The following is a 25,830-nucleotide window of genomic DNA, read 5'->3' on the forward strand; positions in this document are numbered from 1 at the left end:
AGGCTTGAACACTAATTTTAATAACTAAATTCTAGCTGTGAATTGCAAAGGTCTCGCAGATTTTACCTTAAACTCGAAGAACGAGAGAGAGAAAGCTCCTGTGAGGCTCTGCTGCCCTCAAGGTGCTCCTCTCTACCAGTCTCCCCTCTCAGGTGGAAACATGACTGGCTGTGGTGGCTTATAGTACCATAGGCACCGGTACAGACAAGTACACAGACACTGTGTGCTTGAGAAAAAGGGACGAAGCGGCGCTGTTTAATCACATGACCATACAGTCCAGTGCAAGACAGCTGATCCTGTTTCATTAAATGAATTCACCTTCTTTAATCATGGGAAACAGCCTGTTGCTTCCTGCTCAAAGAAACCGATACTAGTAAAAGGGTGTTGATTGATCACACACGAATCAGCCATTCAAGACAAAGTCAGGAGTCTTCCTGTGACTAGAAAGTGTTTAGACCGTGCGATATGTTCACAGAGGGGGGAGCCGTGAAGTTCGAAGTCATCTGAACGATCCTCCCGCTCACGCGCAGCAGCAGGAGAAGCACGTCCTGCAGCAGGGGCTCCTGGGAAAGTGCGGCTCGGAGGGAGTACCCCGGGACCAAACCGACGGTGGCTGCTGTGTGATTGGCTGCTTGCACGACGACAGCTTGCGCTCCAGATCGGCGCCACCCTGCTGTGTGCAAGCCCGCTGGCTCTCCGCCTCGGCCTTGGCAGCTAGGAAGGCCGCCAGGTCCAGGTCCAGCGTGCTGGCGCCCCCGCGAGGCAGGGGGGTGTTCTGGCGGCACTGGGGGCAGGGTATCCAGAGCTGCTCATTGAGCAACACGTCCAGTCGCCGCAGGCAGGCCTGGCAGAACGTGTGGCCGCAGTAGAGCTTGCGTGGCAGCCTCTCGGCCAGGTTGAAGGAGGAGTAACAGATGATGCAGTCCAGCTTGCGGCTGTCCCTGCCGTGCTTTGCCGCGAGCTCCACGCTGCCCTCTGCAGGCCCCTGCGAGGCAGACGCCATCTCCGGCTGAGCCTCCCCTGCCTCCAGGGGCATCCTCGCTGAGGGGAGAAACACGGAAAGCAAGACAGTCACCCTCAATCCTCTGTGTGCCTCGAGATGTCCAGCAAACTCTTCCACCCTGTCCAGCACTGTCCCACAGCAACAGCCCTCAGCCCTGTTTGCATCTCTAGCACCAGTGGTCAGAAAACAAAGGATTTTTTCCTTCTTTTTTATGGATACACTTCCTAGAAAATGGTGTGGTATCCTCAAACAGAGAAGAAATTAAAGATATTAATCTCAATAGTCTATAAGCAAAAGACATTAAAACTTGAAGTAGAGTTTTTGCTCATAAATGTTGGAATACGTTTCTTGAATAATTAAAACTGAACTACTCTGTATGAAACTGCTTTGGAAACATTAATATATCTCAGAAACAGGTTTCAGTCTTACTGAAAGAAGAAACTCAAGCACCTCATTTCTGTTTCAATCCTACAGCAGCTACAAAACAACCATGAATAATGTTGACTGATTATTTTAAAGCTTGCGTTTAGGTAGGTCATCTTATCTTTTTTTATGGTGTGAAAACAAGTGGAGTTCTCATTCATATTTGATCTAATTAGAGAGTAATTAACAGATTCCTCATTCATGAATTTTCCCCAAATTGTTCTACTTCGTTTTTCATTTTGAATGTAGTTCAAATTTGAGATTTTTACCTCTACATTTTGTTCCCTGCATTTACTTCTGACCTTTTCTTCTGCGGTGGAGACCTACAGAGCCCCTCTGGGGTTGTGATGTGGCTGCCTGCCGCCTTCGCTCATGTCCAGATCCCCAGCTGCAAATGTCCTGGGCAGCTCAGAGTCCTGGAGTCCTGTGCCCATCAGCCCCGAGTCTGAAGACTGAGACTGAAGCCATCCTGCAGCTCGGAGAGGGAGATCGGACTGATCGCAGGTGTCCGGCTCTCGAGAGGCTCCCTGCAGTGTGCTGCCCACCTGCCTGTATCAGGTGCCAGGCCTGCTGCTGCCCTGGTGCGGCAGCTGTCAGGTGGGGTGAGAGCTGTCACCGGCTCAGGTTTCTATTCTTCGGGAACAGGTGAAACAGGGATCAGTTTACAGCCACTGCTTCGCTCTTAGAAGCCACTCAGAAACCCAACACTTTCCCCAGCATCCGAGCACAGTGGAAACTATCTTAACATGGGGACCCCAGCCAGCCAGGACAGTCCAGCATTAACATGGGGACCCCAGCCAGCAGGTCAGTCCAGCACTAACATGGGGACCCCAGCCAGCAGGACAGTCCAGCATTAACATGGGGACCCCAGCCAGCCAGGACAGTCCAGCATTAACATGGGGACCCCAGCCAGCAGGACAGTCCAGCATTAACATGGGGACCCCAGCCAGCAGGACAGTCCAGCATTAACATGGGGACCCCAGCCAGCAGGACAGTCCAGCATTAACATGGGGAGCCCAGCCAGCAGGACAGTCCAGCATTAACATGGTGTTCTTGCTCCTGGTGAAACTCACATAGATTTTGTACAGGGGCTCCAGACAGGATCACTATTCAGGTGTGCAGATACTGTGTAGAGAATTTTAATATGAACATGGAATCACCATTCATATTGGAAAGTGGACAGAAGATGTCTGCAATGTTGTGACTTACAGTGTGCAGCATTTTCGCACTGGTGCTCTGTTGTATAGCTGAGGGTAATGAGCTTCCTGTGGTAACAGACGTGACTGTGAGAACAGTCCCGTCAATGAATCGTTCTCCAGAACTGTCTCCTGAACTGGACATGACCCCTAACCTTTGACCCTGTCTCCTGAACTGGACCTGACCCCTTATCTTTGACCCTGTCTCCTGAACTGGACCTGACCCCTAATCTTTGAACCTGTCTTTGATTGTGGAAACATTTGATCTTTTGATTTCTTAAAACGGTGCACAATCATGTTTAACGAAGGATAATATTTAACTGTTTCTACTACTTAGGATATTCTAGGAAGAGAAGCAACTCTTTTGTTCACAGGAAAGGTTTTTGATCACCAGGACTGCTATCCTCTATCTGGTTTTGTGATTTTTCCTGAGTCACAGGACTGTGAAGTACCTATGGCAGGGACCTGTTCTGAGCTTTCAACACTAGTAGTCATTAGATGGCGCTAGAGACGAGCTAGAAACCACAGCCGTTACTTTAAGTCACAGCTATAACAGCTGTAGGTGATAGTGTAGTAATTACTCCACTGGAGTTTAGGGCAGTCTGTGTTTTACTATTCGTGTTGTGTATCACAAAGTTTCTAAAGTCAAGTCAAGGAGTGCTTTCCGCAAGTGCTGTAGACACCGGTCTTCATAGCGTTCTTGTTTAACTTCAGTTCAGTTAAGTTTGTCATATGCACAAGCGCAATGAAATGCTTATTTGCAAGTATGCAAAGCTTGGGAGAAATTTCCGTCGGCCCTCGCAGCAAGCACAAAGAGAGTCTTAAAATCATTATAAGAACATGGAGCTATGTTTACGAATTGTGAAAATAATTCCTGGCAATGCACGCTTTATTAGACTCATCAGCACACTCGACACTAGCCGCAGCGGCCTAAGGTACAAGTCCAGTTTCCATGTCTATTGTGTGTATTTTTCATGTTGGAGCGGTTAGTCTGTTTTTAACCATGTCTTCAGAATCAAATACTTCAACAAAACATGGAAACTTTTCGAAGAAATTACGATAGCGCGCATTTCAGTGTTTGGTCCTGCTCTGTGTCTCGCGTAATTTCACTAAAATTCAGATTCTAAGCAACACAAAAGTGAAAACAAAGCTGCGTGAGACGCTGGGATTTGCTTGCCTGGAGCCGATATCCAGCAGTGCACTCGGAGCTGTACATTGCTGCTGGAGTACCCGGTTAAACCACCCAGACAGCGAAACAAGCGCGCTCGACTTGCAGGAAGCTCGCTGAATGGTTGCTCACAATCGCCCCAGTGTTGCGCAACCATGTCATTTCCTGCTGCAATGTGCAACCTCACAGTGAGGAAAGCTGCGCGTCACAATTCGTATTGTAACAGATCAGCCCAGTGTGCTGTAGCTACATACAGTACTGAGCTAAACAACAGCGTTGGGGGCTATTCGCAACCATGGCTAGGAGCAGGGTGTCCCCGCCCAGTAGAAACCGCTCCTGGGGAAGTGCGCCTTGTGGACTGTTCGGGCACAAAACCTCCAGTGTCTGTTTCTCGTTAGAATGTATGAGGAAGAAAGATCCACGAAACACATACAGCACTGGGGGATAAACAGGAATTGTTCATGGGCCTCACTGTTACAGTAACTGTGGTAAATACTGTGACTTCCTGGCCCAGTTCGCTTCAGAAGGTGCGAGAAACTAGTTCCAGCTCTTAGCAGGTCTGATTTCACTACCTGTGAAACGATGTGCATCACCAGACCTTGAGGGACACAGAGTCTCGTTTCGTTAACCTGCTGAACTTAATTGCATTGAATTAATGGCTTTAAAATAAATATCTTGCAGTGGCCTGTCTGGCCACACCTCTAGTTAAATCTTGGCCCCAGCAAAATCCACACACAGAGCTCTCCTAGGAACAGAGCAAGCAGATCGGGTCCAATAGCTCTCTCTGTCTCTGTGCCTGTCGGTCAGCTTGTTCCTTCGTGAGCTCGCTGTCTGGCTCTACAGCAGCTGGTGAACAGAGTCAGCTGTCCTCTTTTGGTTTAAGCATCTTTTCTGCACTGTTGGAATGTTTTACGTTTTGTCACACGTAGCCCTCAACACTCTGCGACAAACTGTTTTCAAAGTTGTTTGCAGAGTTTTTACTCAGTTTACCTCTCAGATGCTCAGACCAGACTCTCTCAAAGTAGATGTCTGTTTGTTTTGGCAACTGTTTGGCCAGAGCATAGCAGTTACGTGAGAATACTGGAGAGTGGAGCCAGACTGCAGGTCACTTCCCCTGGCTCCTCTGTGCCTGAGCGGGACAGTTTTCTCATCATCGCAATCTGTCTTTCTAGGGTGATGCTGATGATACTGGCCCAGCCGCCCCGTCCTCAGTGTCAAGCAGGGTTGGAGCTCGGAGAACAGCAGAGCCGTTCGTTCTCACCACCGAGAGCGAGTTTGGCTGTTACAGACCGGCACGCCCAGCAACCTGGGGGTTCTGTACCAACATGAGAGTGGCTACATGTCCTGACAGCACTTCACCAAAACTTTGCTGCCCGTGTAGCAAGATGTCTTTTAAACTTGTAATACAGGACGTAGGTACGTTTTTACCAGTGTTGGAGGATTATTATCAACAGAAATTCATGTCATCATGTCAAAGGCTCCCTCTGGCTTCTGTCTGTATCTGTCTGAAGCTGCCTATTCATGTAGGAGGTCTGCTGTGTTTCTGTTCACCATGATCTGACAGTGCCCCTTCCCAGCTTACTCTGGGTCTGGACTGTCCACGAGCACACTCTCTGCTGAAGTGCTGTCTTGAGGTTCTACAGCTCTTTCTTGTGTAAAAGTTTTCCCTTCCTCGTGTGATAGCCTGACTGGTGTCTTGTTAAAACAGCTGCCACTCCCACTAAACTCTGAAACTAAACAAAGGCAGAAACAATGTCAGTGTGAGTGAACGTAGCCAGGATCAATCTCACACCTGACATCACAGTCCCCCTGGGCATGAGCTCGACTCTTCACATGGCCACATGCAAATATCTACAGGTTGATGATCATTTACATCAGCTTTCAGCGAATGTCTCCTCTGTGCTGCATGCAAAAATGGATTGTTAGTCATCTAGGTCTCAAAATGTGACACCTTCAATCTAAGATGAGACAAATTTGTGGGTCCTTAGCAAAGAGTTTAGGCTCGGGTGGTACACAGAACAGGATAAGACACAACTCAATAGCCATTTCATTTGATCCAAGGGTCTCATCCAGCCATTTCTTGAAAGAAGTATCGGCTTCAACAACATGGCTGGGCAGCTTGCTCCAGACTCCCCCAACTGTGTGTGTAAAGAAGTGCCTCCTGTTCTTAGTTTTTAAAAATCTTTTCCATAATTTACTTTTGTGTCCCCTTGCTTGTGTTTCACTGTTGATTCTGAAGAAATTTGATAATTTCCATTAGCTTGCATGTGATAGACGCAGGACAACAATTATTTTGTTTGGTTTGATGCCCTTTTTATGGATGGGTGCTTCATCAGCAGTTTTACAGACCATGGCACCCCTCTCATGAGTGGCTGTTGAAAATATTTTGTTTGAAGAGCCTATGACATTAATTCTATCTCTTGATCTCTTGTTTCTTTGAGTACAGTTGGTAAACCATCAGGCTCTGAAGGTGCATTTCTCTTGTGCTGGTATTTATCACAGACTGTGGACTTTGCTAAGCCTGGGGTATGTTGTTGACTTTTTCCTTGTGAAGCAATCTTTTAATAAATCAGACATTTCCTTGTTATCTTCTGTCAAATTACCATTTTTATCTCTAAGACATTGTACGTTACCCTTTCCTGCTCTCCTACAGTTGTAATACTAAGAAAAAAAGCATTTCTTTATTCCTATATTAGTTTCTATATTTCTCTTGGCTTTTATAATATCTTCTCATACCTTCTAAAGATTTTTCTGAAATTATTTGTCAAATCATTTGGGCGTCTGCTCTCCAGCCTTGAAATTAGTAACCGTTAGGATGAGCCAGATGTTCTTCCTCCTGTATTTCAGTAAGAATTAAAATTGAGCTATAAAAGTTTTTCCTTGCTGTGGGCATCCAACAGGGAGGTGGAGTTCTCCAAGCTGAGCGCAGCACAGGTGTGGTCTCGATACTGAAGGAAAAGGGAATTTGCACAGGAATTCTCAATCCTTTCCTTTGTCTCTGTCTGTGAGCAGCCAGGTGTGGCTGTACCGACATTCCTGACGCGACAGATAAGCTCAAACTGTCGCCTTTCTCTCTGCTGTGGGACTCCACTCCTCTCTCCACAGCCTCTGCTTCTGTCCCCCTGAGTCGGGTCCAGTTGGTGGGAGACCCTCCCTTCCAGAACCACAGTGGGACCCCGTTTTTACTACCAGTAAACCTTAACCTGAGATACTGGACTAGCGTCAAATTTCCGAACGCCAGCACAGCTCCTGGTCCCGCGTGTTCGTCCACTCTTTGCAACATCTTTAATCTCCAAGTGCCCCTGGAGATTAAAGACAAATTAAATAAAAGACAAATTAAATGAAAATTTGTCAGGGGTCACATTTCCCCCTAATGTTTAGGAATAATCTCTACTGATGCTTTCTTGCCCTGTAAAAGTAATGAGAAAAAAAAGATAGAAAACACATAAACAAAAAGATATTTGTTTACTGCAAAATGAAGGTAATTTGATTGTGTTGTCATGTCAAATCAAATCAAAGTTATTTATCTAATGCACAACAATATAGCGTGCAGCAGTAGTTGCTGGCAGTGAAATGTCTTTGTAAACAATGAGCCACTGTATGTTCACCTGTCTCCTCCCCGGGAGAGATTTAGCAAACTGATCTTTAGGCTGTGAAAGGCCTCAGTAGCCCTGGAGCTCTCTGCATTACCATGGCAGAGGAAACACACTGCAGTTGCTCATGTTTGGGAACTGGGCTGGACTGAGCTACACACCTTCTCATTATTACACACATGGAATAATACCCGACAGTCACGCTGTTTTAAACAGTAACATCACCTCAATACATGCTTACCGTTGCCTACAGCACCAGAAAACACGTTTAATTAAATGACCAGCTGCACCGCTGTCATGCAGATACGAAACCTGTGTTGATATTTTTCTAGTTGGTTCTGGATTTCAGCAGCTTCTGACTGCACTCTGCCGACAGATTCAGGATCTGGGCTGTGTCAGAAGTGTAACTAGCTGTTAACACATCCTCAGAGGTCAGTGAAAGAAAGACAGTCATGAAGCTATTTTAATATTTTAAACTCGTCTGGAAGGAGTGCACAGTGAAATCTGGGTGCCTCCTCAGACGCTCTCTGCTCTGGGCTTTGGGACTAATTACATTATTAACATGAGACATTTTACTACATCCTTTACTGTTCTTTTGCTCTTGAAGTGTGGTAAGACTTGCATAATTTATTTTAGTCTCTGTTGCAAAATGTTATACTCTTCTGGCCTTTCTAATATCCTTTATACCTGTTCTTACAGATCCTCACACCTTGTTTATGTAGCTGGGTCCTGTTCCTTTAAATGAAGAGCTTTTTGTTTCCAGTTAAACACATTATGATCTTAGTTCCCCAATGGTTCCCTCGCTTTTCAACACACTATAATTCATTATTACAGTAGTACTTGTTACCGTGGAAATATAAACACCCAATCGCTTCTTTCTTTAGCTGTTTTAATACTCCATGTTATATTTGTCTCCATTTTCCCTTTTGTTTATTTTTTTTTCTTGAATGGCTTTGTTTTTATTTTTGGTTTCTGTTGAAGATTGTGACCACACTCACGCCCACACAGGCAATCACAATAATTTAGATTTATTTAAAAAATAGCAAGCAGGCAACACAGCTTCAGAACTAACAATGCACTTGTTAAAAGACCATCACACATCCTTCTTCAAGGATGGCAATCAGAATCCCATTGCACAGCAGTCTGATCCACTCCAGGTTTTGTATTGTCCTCAATCAGAATCCCATTGCACAGCAGTCTGATCCACTCCAGGCACTGTGTAGTTAATGCTTTCTGTCTTTAGAATTTACTCTTTATAGCTGTATGTTACTTTTCTGTTTCATTTACTAAAGAACATTCCTGAAGCTTATATATAATTTTGCTCTTTTGCAACGGAAGCCTAATTTCCCTCCCTGTCTCTTCACAGGATGATCCAGACGCTGGGCCACAGCACCACATGGGACAGCAGAACAGCCTCATCCCTGCCCTGGAGACATGATGCCTATTTGAATGGGATCTTTTAATTAGCCCCTTTAATTATGGTAACTATTCACATGTACATAGCGCAGCTCTGTGCCATAGCAGAGAGTGATCATGTACATCACATCACACAGAACATCCCAACAGGTTTGTGACAAAGCTAGCCTGAGTCTCAAAACGGCATACACAGTATGGACAGACAAAATAAAAATAGCTTAAAATAACACACTAAAATAAAAATATCTCTTTGTTACTGAAAATATATATTTTTTTCTTCTTCACATTTTTGCAATATCGCAAATAAATTTGTCCGCAGTGGCAAATTATTTTTAACCAAAAACACTTATTTCAAGAAATCCTTACAGCTCTTATGTAAATAGGTTATGATTTTTTTTACTCTATAAATATGCCTACATTAAATCACAATTCCCAAACACAGTGCTTGCTCTCCACTGGGTCACAAAGCCGAGAGACATCACACAGTACTGGGGCTACTGGGATGGTAGCTGGTGGGTCCCATTCGGGACTGGTCCTGGTCTCTCAGTAATGGAAGATTTCTCTAACATTACCATTTCTAACCACTGGTGCACATACAAGCAGTGTAGGTGTCCACGCAGTGTGGCTTACGTGTTGATCCAATAGCAGTTATTTTCTGCACAGACTGGCTTGGCAGGATGGCTGACATACAGTCTGCCCCCAGCGCACACAGGTAAAGACTTGGGATAACCACTCAAACACACCTCATTCATTTAAACCTGTTCTGCAACTGTCAGCCTCCTTATGCTTTATTCAGAGAGGGTGATGTCATCAATGAGAGTTGGGTCTGGTTCCCAGCCCACTGGGAGTTCAGAGCGGTTTCTTGCCCATTTCCTGTCCACTTAGCTGGTCCTGGGTGCCCTACAACAGCCTTGCACAGCTCCACACCTGGAGGATCAGCACTGTAAGCCAGCGACTTTTTAGAACCACAGACAGAGAGGATCTTAGGATGGTCCAAAGAAGCACATAGTTCAGTAACAGCAGAGCCTGGAGGACTGGACTTGTGCATCCAGAGTTTTTAGGTAAACATGACATTAGCTCCAACCAGTTTTTATTCCACACATTTCTGTTGACCCCGCTTCCCACATTTTGGTCACATCTTGTCAAATCTCTCAATACTGCATCTTAACGAACCTCTGATTTTGACTTATTGTTACTTAGTCCTCACTGCTTTCACTGTGACACACAACACTCTCCCACACTCACTGCACTGCCTCACTGAAACACATCTCAGTAGCCTGCAAACTGGATCTGCTGCCACAGGCTCCTGCCCTTTGACACGTACTGGTAAAGATGCATTCACAGCGACGAACACAAAGTAACCATTAGGAAATAGTGCAATTGGCATACAATTCTAAAACCCTGCTATTATTAAGCAAATTAAATTATTTTTAGACTCGAAGAAAGTCAGAATGACATAAAACAGTGACTGATCTCTGAGTTTGGTTGCACAACTGTCTGAATGCATGTTCACAGTGCAGAGGTACAGCAGGACAACCGCTCTCAAATTGCACCAGTAACAGCCGAGGTTTCGTGGATCAGTCCCCTGGTTAGGGAAGGTTCGGAGCGGAGAGTCGGCGTGGATGTTGTGCGCAGGGCAGCGGTGTAGCCCCGGGCAGCCCCTTCACTTCTTCCTGCAGGGCCGGCAGCAGCAGTAGCAGCACGACACCTCCTCCTCGTCCTCCTTCACTGTGAAGTCCTGCACCTTGGCCTCGTACGGCGGGGGGCTCCTGGTGTCGAGGGTGTATATGGGCATGGCGGCTGGCATCTCCGAGCCCGGTGGCCGGAAGCTGCCGTAGGGATTGAGGGCAGAGGCTCTGGCGCCGTGGCCCGCGTGGAGCCCGGCCCTGGCGGCCAGCGGGTTCACAATCACGGTGCTGGAGTCCTCGGATATGGGCCTGAGCTGCGCGCGGGGGATCAAGACGTCGCCGTAGGGGTTGTCCAGAGACAAACCTTCCATCTCCCCTTTGAGGCAGGACAAGTTCATCAGACTGCGAGCAGAGGAGTGAGAGGAGCGCTTTCTCCTCCTTCCAGGCCTCGCCTCAGAGTGCTGCTGCTCGTCACAGGTCACAGTCGGGCTGCAGGTTTCGGAAGATATTCTCTGGCATGAGGAGGTTTTACTCCAAAGATCCTGTGAAATTAGGATTCGTGATTAAAAGCACAATAGTGACTCCACTTTAAAAGGTAACTCCGCTTTTTTGGTTTTGTTTTTTTGTTTTTATAAGGTTGCATTTTTAAGAATTTATCCCAAATAAGGACACTTACTCACCTTCCTCTTTACTTGACAATTGGACCTGCTTCAAGAATCTCCGTAAACTGAACAGAAGGTAGGCACTCCAACGTGGTCTTTCAGAAGTTTGAGCTAATCCCTTTGAAAGAAACAAAGATGAGTCTTGTTTTCTCCTTCTTAGCAGGCGGTGTTGGCGATGGGGAAGCCTGCTCTTGTCTTGTCGAAGGGCTCCTCCGCTCTGTGGGACGGTGCGAGGCTGCAGGTGTTTTGGCCAGGAGCTGCATTCCAGCAGACCTGCTCCCCACAGGGCTGGGCTGAAGCAGGAGAGGGGCGGCTCTCAGTGAGTCAGAGCAGAATTGAGATGCCCCTCCCACACACCAGCCATAGCGACTGAGTCACACGACTGCCTTGCTGAAGCCTGTCTCCGGTATCCCAAACCCTAATTCTATTAGCCTTCTTATTCTTGACTTACTGGAAACAGCTGAGAAAGAGCAGATATGACACAGCTCTCGGTTTAACCCAGCTTCCAAGAAATGTGCGGGCTGGGTTAATTGATGCCGCTGTGTGAGTGCACGTGTCCTGAGCTTGTAACAAGCTCTACACTAGGAATACAGGGGGCGGCTTTCTGATGATGGATAGGTAGATGAGTTTGTGAGCATATAATCAGTGTTATTCTTCATTTTAAAAGTCTTTTTTTCCCAAGTAAGTCCAGCAAGCTACTAATTAATGTGGGTATAATGTTAGTCACTGAAAATGATGTCTGAACACGTGATAATGAGGTGGGTTTGAACATGAGCAGCAGTCCAGACAGCATCATCATGAGCTCAATGGCCTTTGTATTCGAGGCGAGTTCTCTTGTCCTTCCTAAGTGCAGATGACCACACCAGAGCGAACAGCTTCTTTGTGCTGGTGAAGTCAACAGTCACCAAGCCGCCCGGCACTACCTTCTAACAACAGGGGGCACTGCTGCTTTCTGCACCACAGGACCTGCCGGTATGATTGAGGACCCGGGCTGAAAATAAACATTCCTGCATTTTGGGAAAATGTTTATATTTAGAAAAAAGTACATGTTTTCACTGAGTAAATGTGTCACAGGAACAAGGCATCCAACGTAATTGCTCGTTCAGGAGTAAGATGAGCCACGTGTTTCTGGTCTCAGACTGACTCTGACCTTCATTTAATTAAACCACATTCCAGGCTCTTAGACATGCCTGGTTCTCCCTTCTCCTTCTTAGGCACGATGTAGTCGGTTGTGTTCTTCAGCAGAGCCTTCATACCTCAGAGCAATGGAATGCACAGGAAAAGAGTTTGTACACTAGATGCTGCACTGCCTGAAGTTTTAGTCAGTTATCATGTGTGATAGAGAACACGCTGAGATTGTATATCCAAATCTTAGGATGTACAGTCATAGCAGTGTTGCCATGGAGACTTTTTGGAAGTGAGAGGGAAGGCGGTAAATTTAGCAGAATGTACTTTGCCTTACTTTGACGGATTTAGTCAAAGGAAAGATAGAGTGTTTGCTTACTCATGCTTGCTTTCTCTGCTACCCACCTGGATATTAGTCTAGGCATCTCACTTCACAGTAAAACTGAGAGCTGAATAATAACTGCTTCCTTACAAGGACGTCAAGCTGTGCACACAATGGAATGGGAAATGCTGAGCTTATACCCAGACCGTGTCATAAGGAAGTTTGCTTTATTGTTTGTGGAATGCTGTTTATCCTGATGTCCGTGTGATTTCACAGTACATTCTTTGTGCAGCTGTAAGTGGTGTTATTCCGTCTCAGGATGGACGAGCTGTTACCTGCTCTAGCTCTGTGCTCTGAGCCAGCTGCAGATACAGCTGTGGCAGTGGACTGGCATCACTGCGCCGCTGTGGGTGATGGCAGCGCCATGAGAGTCTTTGTTAGTCTGATAGTCGGCAGGTGAATCTGAGATGGGACTGGTTTCGGACCCGTGTGAGAACAGAGCAGGGGGTCGTGGAGCAGCTGTAAGTAGTAGAGGAGACACCAGAATGCACTGGGGCCTGAAGAAGCACTGATATGCTGGACTGTTTTTCAAAGGCTAACAGACTCAGCTTGCAGACCAGATACATATACTGTATGATTTGAATTTCAATCAGCTTATTTCAGACCTGCTCCCCCGAGCAGCTGAGGCAGGGCTGCTCTGTGGTCACAGAGCTGCTGGGTCACATTCCTGCAGGGGCCTGAGTTTCTGTCAGACAGGTTCCACGGCCAAGGGCCTCGATAACAAGAGGAATCCTGACGCCCAGTAGCAGCCAGCTCACAGGGCAATCAGGCACTGTCCAGGGGTCAGTGGGCTGCTGGGAAGAGAACGGCAGGGGCTAAATGGCTCTTCACTGCCAGTGATTCTAATTTTAACGTGATAAAGGCTCACAGACACCACCCAGTTACTCTGAGAGCTGCCTGCAGGCCTGCTCTCCATGAGCACACGGCTCCGCTCAGTCTTGAGCATGGGGAGGTGCTGGGCGGACAGCTGGGACTGTGTGCCTTGTTCAGAGGCTCAATGAGCAGCAGGCAAATCTAAATTGCTGGTAAAAGCATGTTAAATATAAAGAAGAAAGCCTGAAAAAGAATGCTTGCTCTGTATCTGTGAGTGAAATAGCAAAAGATTACAGGAGTGAGACACCTCTGTGCACGGGGAACGGTCCTGTCTGGTTTGAAGCAAGTACTATAAAAATATTATATTGCCGAACATATAGCATAAATGTTGTGTTTCTTTTCTCCTCTTTATTGCATGGAATAGACCATTAGTTTTTCCTTTGTAGCCTATGCATGCTGATGCAGCTCCCTGCTTGAACTATTAAAACATTTTGCAGCATCGCTCAACAGTAACAATTGATTGAATACATCGAAGGTTCCTTGCTGGAGATATGAAGTCACTGACAATTGCGCATGGAATTCGAGGCTAATTCCACACTGACATGCACAGAGAGTCAAATACACAAGGTTTCAGCTGCAGAATTTGCGACAGCTTGTTCCTTTGCAACTTATTCACAGTGAAGATTTAAATCTGATCAGAGAAACCACACAAGCGAGAAGAGGAAGAGATCAGCCTGTGAGAGATGGAGGGTCACTGGAGGGGGCGCTGCTGAGCTGTGACTGTGATTAAGTGCAGGGGGTGACCAGGCCCCCTCTTGTGGTTGAAGGCCCACAGGTCCCTCCCTCTCCTGCAGAGACACAGCCTGGCAGCACCTCCACACATCAGTATTCATGACCAGGGGCTCAGTGCAGTTCATTCAGGAGCTGTTATGTAATCCAACTCCTTTGCGCCCGTTCAGCACAACCTTCATTCACCCTCTCCTCCCACCTCACTCTCTGCGGCTCCCAGCCTCCTTCGCTGCGTCTCTTATTTTCTGCTAAGACCATTTATACCAGATTTGCTGACTGCAATTCTCACACATCCTTCCCTCTCACTTCTATCTACGCAGAGAATTTCAGCTCCTCTGCGATGGGCTCAGACTTTTACCCTCAGAGCTGCCCAGTGGGTATGTTCTGGGCAAGGCGATGGTCAGCTCAACACAGGCATCTACAGACAAGCTCGTTCCTCGAGCACAGCAGAGCAAACCTGCGCGGTGTGAGGAGAAGAGGCTCACACAGAGGATTAGACCAATATGAGCTCTCTGCTTATAGCAGGCGGGGAGTCTGATTCAGTTTCTTCATGCTGTGAGCTAGCGTTGACAGTGTAGCACACTGGAAAAGGGACGTTGTCCAACTTTCACGGAACTTGTGTTCTCTTGCGATCTGAAAAACGTGCTCCTGTTGTTGTCATGAGAGAAATCCAATCTGCCCTGGTCTGATTTTACTGGTGTCAGCAATTATGAAGGGGGGGGGGGGGAGAGGGGACTGCTGGAATCAAGCAATCATTTCTGTCGTGCATGTAATTTGTAGGAAAGGGGTTTTGACACTGTTACGGTTTAAATCTGTCCTGTATTTTAAATGAGTTTGAGATGTTTTTGCTCCTTGTGTTCCCTGTTTTCCTATTTGCATGTGTAGGTAATGTGTGAACCACGACAGGGCCAGGTCCCGCTCTCTGAGCTGAGCTGTGCCCAGTTCATTAGTGTTGGGGTGCTGGGGTGTTGGGGTGCTGGTTTACTGGGGTGCAGGGACGTCCTGTGCAGAGGACCAGTTTTCTGCACCTTGCCCAGTCTCACTGATTTATACCACTGACCTTCCTGCTCTGGGCAAGAATGACAGAAAACATGAGCTCTGACTCTGCTAATCTGATGTTTTTCTTTGTGTTTTTTCTTCTGAATCTCCCTTCACAAATGAGAACCGAAGAGAGGCCACAACACGACAAACATGACTGGCTGGCTTGTTCCAGGCTCATGCAGCACTATGTGTAAGAAAGTGCCTCTTGTTCTCAGTTTGAAATGCTCTTCCACATAGTTTCCACTTGTGTTCCACTGTTTACTCTGAAGAAGGCGACTGGGTTGACTTTATCAATGCCTTCGAGTATTTTGAATGCTTGAATAAAGTCCCCTTGTCGTTTTCTCTGCTGAAGTCTAAATGCCTGTCAGTGTGCAGAATGTTTCTAGAATCTGAGTAGAATACACAGTTCTAATATGTATGTATTTCTATTTAATATTATATATGGTAAATAGAAATAGAATCAGACTTGTTGTTTAATTGTCTAAGGCTTCAGAAATCGGTTTAGAATGGAGTGATCAGGAGAGTTTGTTCATTGCCCTTGTAAGAAGTGCTCGGTAAAGAGATTGTTTTTACAAATGCCACTTGCCCTGTATGAGTGAGAAATGATATTTCTGAAGTTTCCATAAGCATGAGCACCACTGAGCATGAGTTCAGGCTGCAGAGGGGGCAGCTTCTATCTCCGCGGAGCCTGGCAGGAGTGCTGGGCTTCTCCGACCCCACAGTGGCCACATTCTTCTGAGCTCCACAGCGGTTTTGTGTGTCTTGTGCCTCCTGTGTGGGAAAAGTGCTGCCCCTCCTCTCTCCAGTCTGGGCTGGACTGGGGCACTGGGGCTGCTGGTGAACGGGTCCACAGAGACACAGCCATTCCCAGGTAATGGACAAATTAAAAAAAAAAGAACAGGAAATTAGAGGTTTTTTTCACAAACATTTCATTTTGATTGCCGTGCTATCCTACAGAGTACCTGCTCAATGACTGATGTGCTTTTTCATCAATCGAAGAGCCTGCTAGTGTCTGAAAGCCATTTTCTGCAGATCAGACAGGTTCCGGATGTGTGGCTGACCTTTCGGTTTCTAAAGCCAGAAACCCCAGTGTCTCAGGCTGTGGGCCTCAGGGTGAAAGTTCCTGGGAGCCAATCAGGTGGCTCGGCCAGAGAGAAAGGGCAGCACACAGCAGTCTTCTGATAAATAAGTGATGGGGAATCCATTTCGCCCGACCCAGTTCATGGAGAGGCAGTGCTCCGGTATGTGCTATTGTTTGCACTGTGTCATCAGAGAGCCCAAGGAAGGGAACGGCTCTGACCCGCTATGTAAGCTCTGTAGGTGCTGCCCACGGGGGAGAAGGGGTGTGCAGGCAGGACAGGGGTATGAAAGATGATGTCCTCTCATGCAACAGCCGACACGGTCAGCTGAACGCGAGAGGTTTCCTGAGTCTCTTCTTGTAAAATCAGAAATAAATTTGTTGTTCCTGATGGATAAGAAACAGACAAGACTGCTCTCCCATCACATTACTGAAGGAGCCCTTAAACAGCCACGTGAGTGCAGCTGTGGAATGACTCCTTGTCTATTGCTGGATCTGGGAGCTAATTTGCAGCTCCTGGATAAGTCAAGTTGACGGCTCTTGCCCTGCAGCTGTGTGTGGCAGTGGAGAGGCCGCGAGTCGGCTGGCAGAATCAGGTCGACTCTCCCTGCAGGGGAAGCGAGGACAGCGCCTCCCCCGGGCGCAGTCGCGGTCGGAGTGGACTCCCCCCACGCCTCCCGAGCCGGTACTCCAGCTGGCTCCTCCGCAGGAGCCTCAGCTTGCATGCGTGCGGCTCGGTTCTTGCTGGGAGCAGCCCCTTGTCTTTATTTTTCTAAATGAAAGGAACTGAGAAAGGTCCCAGCACAAGGACGCCTTTCAGGTCAGCTTGCTCTTTCAGAAACGGCGGATCTAGTTATTCCAGTCTCACAGGATCCCTGGAAATGGGTTTCCACACCGTGGCCCGGGAGCTCGGGAGCTCGGGAGCTGTTTCCTGCTTGCAGGCCTGAAAGCACTTGCGCTTGAACTTCCGCCTGTGTCCTCTGGATGCCCGAGTCAGTGCTGTGCTGGATTATTTTCTCTGTATCCTGCAGAGTTCAGAATAATTCAATAACGTTTCCCTGAGGGCATCTTTTCTTCAGCTGTGATTCAGCTCCTCTCACCTGCCCTCACAGGCCTGACTTTGCTCTGGACAGTAACGCACACAGAAGCTCTTTCCAGAGGGATGGATACAGCGCTTCACACGTGCAAAGAAAAGTTTATTTCCCTCTTCCATTTCTGTAATTAAAAGAAAATACCGGAGGTCGGAAGAGTGTGTGAAGAATGTTAAGGAGGGAATAAGTGATGTGTCCCAGCTGTGTGTGTGATAGAACAGGGAGTGTGGCATGTGCCCGTGTGTGTGCGGTCTATGTGTGGAAGGTGAGGGTGTTTGGAATGCGTGAGAGTGTGGGCGTCTGCTGCCAGGCTTGCCTCCCTGAATTCCAGCAGTCCGCTCCCCTGCCCTCTGCACCCCTTCCCTGCCAGAGGCGGGTTAGCGTGGCACTGGAGGAGGTCGGTGGTCTCGGCCAGGCTGGTGCGGGCTCAGGTGCCTGTCAGTGCACTGGGGAGCCCTGCCCCCCTGACTGGGCCCCGGACGGGGGCAGAGGTAGTTCAGTATCCTCCCAGGCCCCGGTGCGGATGTGGAGTCCGGAATCACGCTGTAGTGTTTTCCCAGGGCTGTACCTGGAACAGGCAGACACACTGTGCACTGCCTCCCCTGAGCACAGCACTGCACTGCCTGAAACTGCCTTAACCTCAGCTCAGGCCAGGAAGCAGTTGCTGTAAGCCAGGTATAGTTTTATTGCAATAGCCTCATTATCAGACACAGGCATGCTGATGTTTATGTCCTGTACCATCTGGACACAAAATGATGATGAGGTAGATGATGAGCCAACTGATGTGATGAACATTTCAAGTGAAAAAAATTGAAATCAACCTGAAACAAACTAGAAGCACCAGTTTCACCGTTTTTTGTCTTTTCTTCAACTATAAACATATAAATACAGACATCCTGGAACCCCCTGTTACAGTAATAAAACAAATAAATGAGGCAAAAAATGTTAAGGAAAGTTGTGCGCATAGCATGCTCATTGTCATTGGCAGGGATCTGCCCCTCCCCTCACACATATGACCACATCCTTACAGTCATTTAACACAGCCAGCACAGAGCAGTACCAGGTCTGCGTACTCCAGGGACTGAGCCCACGCTGACTGGTTGTCCTCGTCCCAGGCCGAGGACGCAGAGGAGCGAATTGTGTGCAGGTCGGAGGTAAGCAAGAGAGTGAGAGAGAGAGGAAGGAAGTGCAGCCCACAGTCTGCTCACAATGAGCCACAGAGCTCGCTGAGGGCAGCAGAGATGTGAAAGACTTCACTAACAACGTCTGTTAGGCTCATGAACACCAGAGAGAGAGTCTGCTTCTGTCTGACCTGAGGCAGCGAGGGGAGCACATCAGAGAGCTAACTGCCCCAGAAGAAAAGACAGAGAGGAGCAGGCAGGGAGACCAGTTCAGCTTGCAGGGCAGGTAAGAGTTTTCACAGGCTGTCCTGTGCTGTTTGCAATAACATGTATAAAGTGTTTCAATAACAATAATGAAGTGCACGGTTATGTGATTGTTCTTGATTTGGCAGTTTGTGATGAAAGGTATGACTTACAGTGTGTTTCATCCCACTGTCACCTGTAGGGTCTTCTGCACAGCACTCTGGGATAACAGCCATCCCACTGTCACCTGTAGGCTCTCCTGCACAGCACTCTGGGTGCCTGCTGAAGCTGACAAAACCTTTTATGGTCGTTTTCACCATTACTATTATCTTCAGTGTAAAGGCTGTCTTTGTGTTACAGCTTCCTCTCCAGTCAGGGAGATCTTCACCGAGCTGTTTCTTGACAGATCGCAGTGAATCATCCGTGACGACAAGGGCTGACTTATTGTTCTGCACACCCACCAGTGTGCTGGAGGAGCAGAGCTTCACTGCTGCGCTCTGTCCTCCTGCATGAGAGAGAAGGAAATGAGAACACATGCAGTTGTCAGTTTTTCAAAGACCCATCAAGTCAACTTGATTTGGAGATGACTAAAACGATGCCTTATTTTTTTGTTTGTTCTGAAATGACAGCAATCTGCTCTTTGAAAATGGCATCAAAGACGTAAAAATGGATTGACACCAAAACAATATTTCCATGGGTAGCATGCTCCTACACACTTCCGTTTCTCAGGGGAGCTTGGATGTCCTTTTTTGTTCAAATGTGTGATTCTAAATCTAGCAACAACAGAGCTACAATCTCATTCTCTCGTCAGCATGACAGATATATGGATCTCAATCACAGCTGCTCTGTTTCTCAGTGCTTAGCCCCCTGCCTGGCTGGGTGTGTCTCTGCACTCTCCAGAGAGTGCTGCTACAATCTCTGAACACGAGCTACAGTGTCCAGAACTCAGCTGGCCACAGTCAGGAGCTTTCACATTGCAGCCTAGCTCCAGGACACCTGCTCTAATAATAGGGAACTGAACAAGTCCTGTATCATTGTGGTTAGTGTTTTAGAGATGAACATTCAACTGACCAAATTACACGGCACAGAATGAATTGATACTATTTGTATCCTTGGCAGCCCTCAAGATGCAGTGTGATGCTTTCAGCTCTCAGAACTGTAACCAGTCAGAGACTCATATCTCTGTCTTTCGTGATAAAGTGTGTGCTTGGAATGAGAACTGGTTAATGAATAGAAAATACAGTATACAGATAAGGGGTGAATACTCAAACTGGGTTGTTGTAATTACAGGAGTACCACAGAGATCTGTATCAGGACCACTGCTCTTCCCAATTAATATTGAGACACTGGTTTAGTTATTAAAGTAGTGTTTCCAAAGGATATAAAAATAGGATTAGCAACCACTTTAAAATCAACTAAGAAAATTCCAAATGTTTTAGACAAAATTCAAGACTTAGGCAGGTGACAATTAAGGCAAACAAACGAGGATTGTTAAATTTGAGTGCAAAAATATATCCTAGAATTAAAAGATTGCAAACAACTGAGCTTGTTTATTGAATGTTTCTGAACTTGAAGAAGCTATATTAGAAAATGACATGAGTTTATGTGCACATGTGTTGATCATCTAGATCAAATAAATCTAGACATTAAAAGCAATAAAAAGGAACAGAATGTTAGGATATATACAGTAGTTAAACATGCAGAATTCAACTCAAGGGATATTGTGCACCGTGTATAGTGTATGTCAGACCTCATTGGGAATATTATTTGGTCACCACGCTGCTCTGGAATCAGTCCAAAAAAGAGCAAATAGCTACATTCCCAGTCCTGTATGGACAGGGTGAAATGACTGAATCTCTTCAGTCTTGAAAAGAGAAGACCACAGACAGGGATCGTGATACAAGAATTCCCAATCCTCCAAGACCCTCAGCACAAAGACAGCAGACACCAGTGGAGCGGCCCAGGGCACTCAGGTGGGAACTGCAGGGTCTTGCTTTTCAAAAAATCATTCCTCAGAGCAATAGAGCAATAGATGTGTCAATTTCCTGCAACAGAGCTGCCGATCAGCTGTAATGGAGCAATATTCTCTGCTGCTGCCAGCCATGTCTTCTGCTCCCCTGGTAATTTCACAAAACAAATTCAGTTTGAACTGCGTCCAGTACAAAATTCCACAAAAATTGCACTTATAGGTTGAGTTGGGCCACGTGAAGCAGATGATTGAAATGTCAGGCCTGTGAAAAGCTCCAGTCTTCTCTGTGTGGGGGGCTGTGAAGGCTGCCAGCTGAGCAGAGCTCCGTGAAGACGCTCCGGCGCGCGCAGGGTTAAAGAGGCCTGTCGCACTCAGTGTGGGGGCTGGGGGAGGCACAGTCCTCGTTGGCTGGAGATTTTCACTGGTGATGAAAAACGTGATTCCGTCTGCAGCGGCACTGCAGCGCGGACTGCAGAGAGAGAGAGCGAGCAGGAGAGCATCCAGAGCAGCAGGAGGAGGCAAGGACAGAGACGCAGCGCGGAGGAGAGCAATGGGCAGAGCTGGAGCTGCACGGCAGAGGAATTATTAGCACAATGGAGGGCAGAGGGATGGTCGGGACCGCATGACAGCCGACGGGAGGCAGCAAGAGAGATTACAGCACCGCCAGAGAGGCTGGGGAGACAGCGGAAGGAGAGCACTGCTCCGCTTGGGACAGACAGGTACAGACACACAGAGCAGAGAGCCGCTCAGGAAACAGCAGGCAGGGAAAGCCAGGAATAAACATCCAAGGAAGGAGGAGGGACAGATCAAGAGGAGGGTGGAATTCTCCGAGTGAATCGGAAGCAAGCTTCGCGCTGCACAACGAAGAGAGGTTCTCCGACCTGTTCCTGCTTTCCTTCTGGAGCCAGGGTCCGACCCGGCACTGTCTGGGGCCGCGGGCCCCCTCCTCTCCCGTCCCCTCCGGCCGGAAGGGGCCACACATCGCCAGGCTGGAGGCTGGGCACTGCTGGGCTCGCTGGGAGCACTTCCTCGCTGCAGCCCCCTGACCGGCTCGGGACACCCTGAGGGACAAGGACAGGACCCACCGAGACTGGCACTGCGGCGTGAGGGAGCGCCTCGGGGGCCCGGGGGCCCGGGGGCACCGGGGTGAGAGGCCTCACATGGGGGCAGAGGGAGGGGGAGGGCCAGCCGCGGGGCACTGCAGGTGGCAGAGCCCTGGCGAGGTCAGGGGGAAGGGAAGTGCTGGAATGCAGAGCCGAGGGGCGAAGCTGTGCTGCTGGAGACGTCAGATGCCAGACCTTTGCCTCAGGAGGCAGCCCTTGTGTTGTTCTTTGGATCTGTCGTTACCAGTACCGGTACCAGTATTAAACTGCACGACCAGTAAGCGAGCTGTACCAGAGAGCTGATCCGGATTGACCTCAGACCTCAGCCCTGTGAGACAAGATGGAGGGTGTTAAAGTCTAATCTGGGCAGGAGAAGCCAGCAGCTGGCCAGATGCTGGAGGCTGGAGTGACACCCTGCCCAGGCTCTGAGACAGCAGACCTGCCAGGTCCCAGCTGTGGTCACTGGGCTGTCTGCTGGGGGTGAGACTGAGCTTCTTCATGAAATGGCAGTGAATGAATAAAGCTTGCTAGGTCTGGGGTTGTCCTTGTGCCGTTGTTTTAGGCTGGGTAATTAACCACAGGGCTTTCTGGAGGGTGTGAGATAGACGTAGCGGTAATTGAATAAGTAGGCATCACTGAGGCAGCCTTGCTGTTCTGAGCTGAAAATGGCTGCAGCACAGAGCAGGGAGCCCTGGGCCTGTCAGGCAGAGAGGCTCGGATGAGCACAAAGGGGGAATTAGTATGAGTGGCGGGCGGCGGCGGCGCTGACGTGACAGCTGTGAGCTGTGGAGGTGTTGCTCCAGTCCGGGCTGGAGAGGCAGTGCGAGCGCTCTGCAGATGTGACAGGAAGGAAGTGCTCTACTGTCAAAGCCTTTCGCTGTCCAGAGCAGCAGTAAATTAATCCTGGAGCTTATTTTACTTGTAATCATGTTGTATAATCTATCATTAAAAGAATGGACAGCAGGAAGAATGGAGACTTTGTTTATTTTTATGAGTTGCCATTTTTAATTTGATGACAAAACAGAGCTTAAAATGGATTTTGCAAAGACAGCAAGAAGCCCGGGTAATTGGCTGTGCATGAATGGCTGGGACAGTTTGTGCTGACAGTAGCATCTCCCCAGCTTCCCCCTCCATGTGGTAGTAATGGTACCAGCCTGCTTTATTTTCTGATGCCTCCCCCCCCCCCCCTGGGCTGGGCAGAATGGTACGGTCATGTTGCTGTTTCTGCTGCAGGTGCCAACTGGCCCATCAGTGGCAGCTCTTTCTGGTGGGAGTCGGTGAAGGGAGGGCCGTCACACACTCTGTCAAGGTACTGAGTGTTCGGACATATTTATCAGGGCATTTCTTTCCTTCATAGGAACTGATAAGTAAGTGGGTTTAACTTAGAAACGAACAAGCCTGAATGTGAAATGTGGTTTGATCTTGTCTAATGGCTGTCCAGCTAGATGTGTTGATACACTCTTGATTAATCAGGATTACTTTCATTCTATCTTAAATCAAATAGTAACAAGTGGGCTGAGATGAGATTTAGCACCGATTGGTATTCCAATGCTTGAATAATGCTGGAATGCACTTTCTATTTTTCCAGGGGCTGTTGGCACCGAAGGATCTGAAACACTTCCAGCCCCGAGGAGGCAGCAGATCTCCCCAGCCGGCCGGACAGCACTGGGGCCGCCTATGGCTCAAGGGGAGGCCGAGGGGGAGGACGCTGGCAGCCATGTGACTGAGTGCTAAGGGAGCGGGTCTGAGAGGACATAGCCGGCAGTCTTACAGCTCAGAAACAACACAACACACCTAAAAACCGCAAGTCACATCTGCCTCCCAGAGGCCAGCAAACCCCACCTCTTCACGCGAACCAGAGGCACTTCCCAGTGCCACTTCAAGAGCTGAATCTGCATCCCAACCTCCGACAAGATCCCGTCTCTCTGCTCATCTGATCCTATTGCACTAATCCCCGAGAAGCCAGGAGACCCCAGGTTGTACCAGTGCAGAGAGCATCTTCCTTAAAATGTGGAATATCTGACCTCCGTCAAGACTCTAGAGCCAGGAACAGACGCCAGACATTAGGAGTCTTGTGTCCATACAGTCAGCACACTGTCTGGCTTGTTAACAGCTGTCCTGTCCAGGCTTTAGAGAGTCACCTTTCTGTATCTAACACTGGAGCTGAATTAGGAAAGAGCAACACATTTTTGTGTTCTCATGAATCTCAAAGTTCATGAAGAAGCTGTTGCACCTGCCTGAGATGAGTTCTGATTCCCTTTTACTCCTGTGAGAGACGGCTGTGGGCTGATTGGAACAAGTCCCTGCACCCTGACAGAGTCAGTCAGGAGCCATCAGTACTGGGATCTCGCTGCCACTCAGGGCCAAAGGATTTAGCAGTTAAGAACGTTCCTGCTCCAGGACACAAAGCTGTCAACAGAGTTCAAGTTCTACCTGTATGTCAGTATGTTTGTGTGTCATTATTTATTCTTGTAAATATCCAGAACATATCATCCTGCTAAACCTGTGAACATCTGATAGGCGTCATCATCTCACTACTTGTCTGTTACTGTGCTGTAAGCAGTCCATTGGTTTCTCTGAAGAAGCGAGACCGCTGGCTGCTCGACTGGCGACATTGAACCTAGTGTAACAGCACCATCTGCCATATCACAGCCTCTTAACCAAAGGGACCTGCAATAACAGCCATCCTGCTCCCCACCCGCTGGGCCCAGGCTGAGTGACCTCTTGACGGAGAGCCGCCCAGCTCTCTGGACCCTCCAGGAGGGCCTGCCGGGCCTCGCACCGGGATCCGAAGGGAACATGGACAGTGCCATCAGACCCCGAATTCCATCGAATGGCTGAAGGCCAGCAACAGGGACACCCCAAGACATCCGCGTAGCGCCCAGACTCCTGAGGACAGAGGAGCCCCAGAGCTGAGCTGAACCCCAGCGCCCCGCTCCTCCGCTGTGTGACCTTCCCCCCAGTCGAGCGCATGTCCTGCCTGCGCCGCCAGACCGTGTCTATCCCCATGGACACTGTCAAGATCATCCAATCGGAGAAGTTCCCACACGAGTGCCCTGCCCCCCAGCCTCGCTACGCCCCCTCCCCGAGGGTGGCCTGGGGGGGGGAGGGGGAGGTGATCGTGAACCAGGCCTGCAGCGACATCGGCCTGGACGGGGTGAGCGCCCCCCCCCTGGTGCCCCCGCCGCCGCCGCCGTCCCGCAGGGAGAGGGGGTACCTGGCTCCGCGCAAGGCCAGCGCCGCCGAGCTGTGCTACCACAACCAGTACCACTGCAAGGTGGAGGACGTGATCGTGAACCAGTACGTGCTGCGCTCGGCCGCCGCCGCGCCCTGCGAGCCGCTGGAGTGCCCCACCTGCGGCCACACCTACAACTTCACGGGCAAGCGCCCCCGCATCCTGTCCTGCCTGCACTCGGTGTGCGAGGAGTGCCTGCAGATCCTGTACGAGTCCTGCCCCAAGTACAAGTTCATCTCCTGCCCCACCTGCCGCCGGGAGACCGTGCTCTTCACCGACTACGGCCTGGCGGCCCTGGCGGTCAACACCAGCATCCTGAGCCGGCTGCCCGCCGAGGGGGGCCTGGGGCCCCCCAACCCCGTGCAGTGGGGTGGCGACTCGGACCGCAGCTGCTACCAGACCGTGCGCCAGTACTGCCAGTCCGCCTGCACCTGCCAGCTGGGCAACCCGCTGTCTTCCTGCGCCATCATGTAGCCTCCCGAGCCCCGTGCCCCGTGCCCCCGGACTGACAGAGCTCTCTCTTTCATAACACTGGAAAATAGCCTGTGGAGAAGCTGCAGAGACTGAAAGAATGAGATATGAAAAAAGGGAATTATCCAATAAATGTATTTTATGTATGAACTCCTGTTCTGTCCTCCTTCCTTTGGGTGTTTTCGTGCTCCTGTCAGGGTGAGAGGCAGGCCAGGCTCTGCTCTTGGCTGCTCAGCGGGAGGAGATTGAACAGGGAGCCTACAGGAGCCCAGCCAGCAGC

The 25,830-nt window shown here is 48.8% G+C and overlaps 3 protein-coding genes across 10 annotated transcripts; 1 reads left to right on the top strand and 2 right to left on the bottom strand.

Moving 5' to 3' along the window:
* Positions 1 to 517: 517 nt before the first annotated feature.
* LOC148643764 (RING finger protein 224-like) lies at positions 518 to 2,358 on the bottom strand. Of its 2 annotated transcripts, none has more exons than XM_088614741.1 (2): positions 1,729 to 2,358; positions 518 to 1,041 (listed from the first exon to the last, which is right to left on the bottom strand). In XM_088614741.1, exon 2 carries the CDS (start codon positions 1,034 to 1,036, stop codon positions 521 to 523), a length of 516 nt encoding a protein of 171 aa, XP_088470867.1. In that variant the 5' UTR covers positions 1,037 to 1,041; positions 1,729 to 2,358; the 3' UTR covers positions 518 to 520. The 2 variants fall into 2 exon arrangements, with proteins under 2 accessions (XP_088470867.1, XP_088470866.1); XM_088614740.1 differs by having other exon boundaries at positions 1,696 to 2,358.
* A 6,037-nt stretch (positions 2,359 to 8,395) lies between these two features.
* LOC148643765 (uncharacterized) lies at positions 8,396 to 11,373 on the bottom strand. Its single transcript, XM_088615464.1, has 2 exons — positions 11,108 to 11,373; positions 8,396 to 10,969 (listed from the first exon to the last, which is right to left on the bottom strand). The coding sequence occupies exon 2, from the start codon at positions 10,823 to 10,825 to the stop codon at positions 10,463 to 10,465; it is 363 nt and encodes a 120-aa protein (XP_088471590.1). The 5' UTR covers positions 10,826 to 10,969; positions 11,108 to 11,373; the 3' UTR covers positions 8,396 to 10,462.
* A 7,214-nt stretch (positions 11,374 to 18,587) lies between these two features.
* Positions 18,588 to 25,700, top strand: rnf208 (ring finger protein 208). Of its 7 annotated transcripts, none has more exons than XM_088615458.1 (3): positions 18,588 to 18,815; positions 18,975 to 20,745; positions 23,433 to 25,700. In XM_088615458.1, the coding sequence occupies exon 3, from the start codon at positions 24,816 to 24,818 to the stop codon at positions 25,551 to 25,553; it is 738 nt and encodes a 245-aa protein (XP_088471584.1). In that variant the 5' UTR covers positions 18,588 to 18,815; positions 18,975 to 20,745; positions 23,433 to 24,815; the 3' UTR covers positions 25,554 to 25,700. The 7 variants fall into 7 exon arrangements, with proteins under 7 accessions (XP_088471584.1, XP_088471579.1, XP_088471583.1 ...); XM_088615453.1 differs by lacking the exon at positions 18,975 to 20,745 and adding an exon at positions 21,194 to 21,887; XM_088615454.1 differs by lacking the exons at positions 18,588 to 18,815; positions 18,975 to 20,745 and adding exons at positions 20,754 to 21,887; positions 23,078 to 23,153.
* Positions 25,701 to 25,830: the final 130 nt, after the last annotated feature.

The sequence above is a fragment of the Lepisosteus platostomus genome, chromosome 21 (genome assembly GCF_059453375.1).
Source record: "Lepisosteus platostomus isolate fLepPlt1 chromosome 21, fLepPlt1.hap1, whole genome shotgun sequence".
Lineage (NCBI taxonomy): Eukaryota > Metazoa > Chordata > Actinopteri > Semionotiformes > Lepisosteidae > Lepisosteus > Lepisosteus platostomus.

What these genes read in the sequence shown, in the direction of transcription:
- LOC148643764 (XM_088614740.1), bottom strand. Translation starts at nt 1,717, where the DNA reads ATGCAGGGAACAAAATGTAGAG. An exon ending in GCAGGGAACAAAATGTAGAG is followed by an intron (nt 1,042 to 1,695) that starts GTAAAAATCTCA and finishes TTCTCCCCTCAG; the next exon opens with CGAGGATGCCCCTGGAGGCA.
- LOC148643765 (XM_088615464.1), bottom strand. Translation starts at nt 10,825, where the DNA reads ATGAACTTGTCCTGCCTCAAAGGGGAGATGGAAGGTTTGTCTCTGGAC.
- rnf208 (XM_088615458.1), top strand. Translation starts at nt 24,816, where the DNA reads ATGTCCTGCCTGCGCCGCCAGACCGTGTCTATCCCCATGGACACTGTC.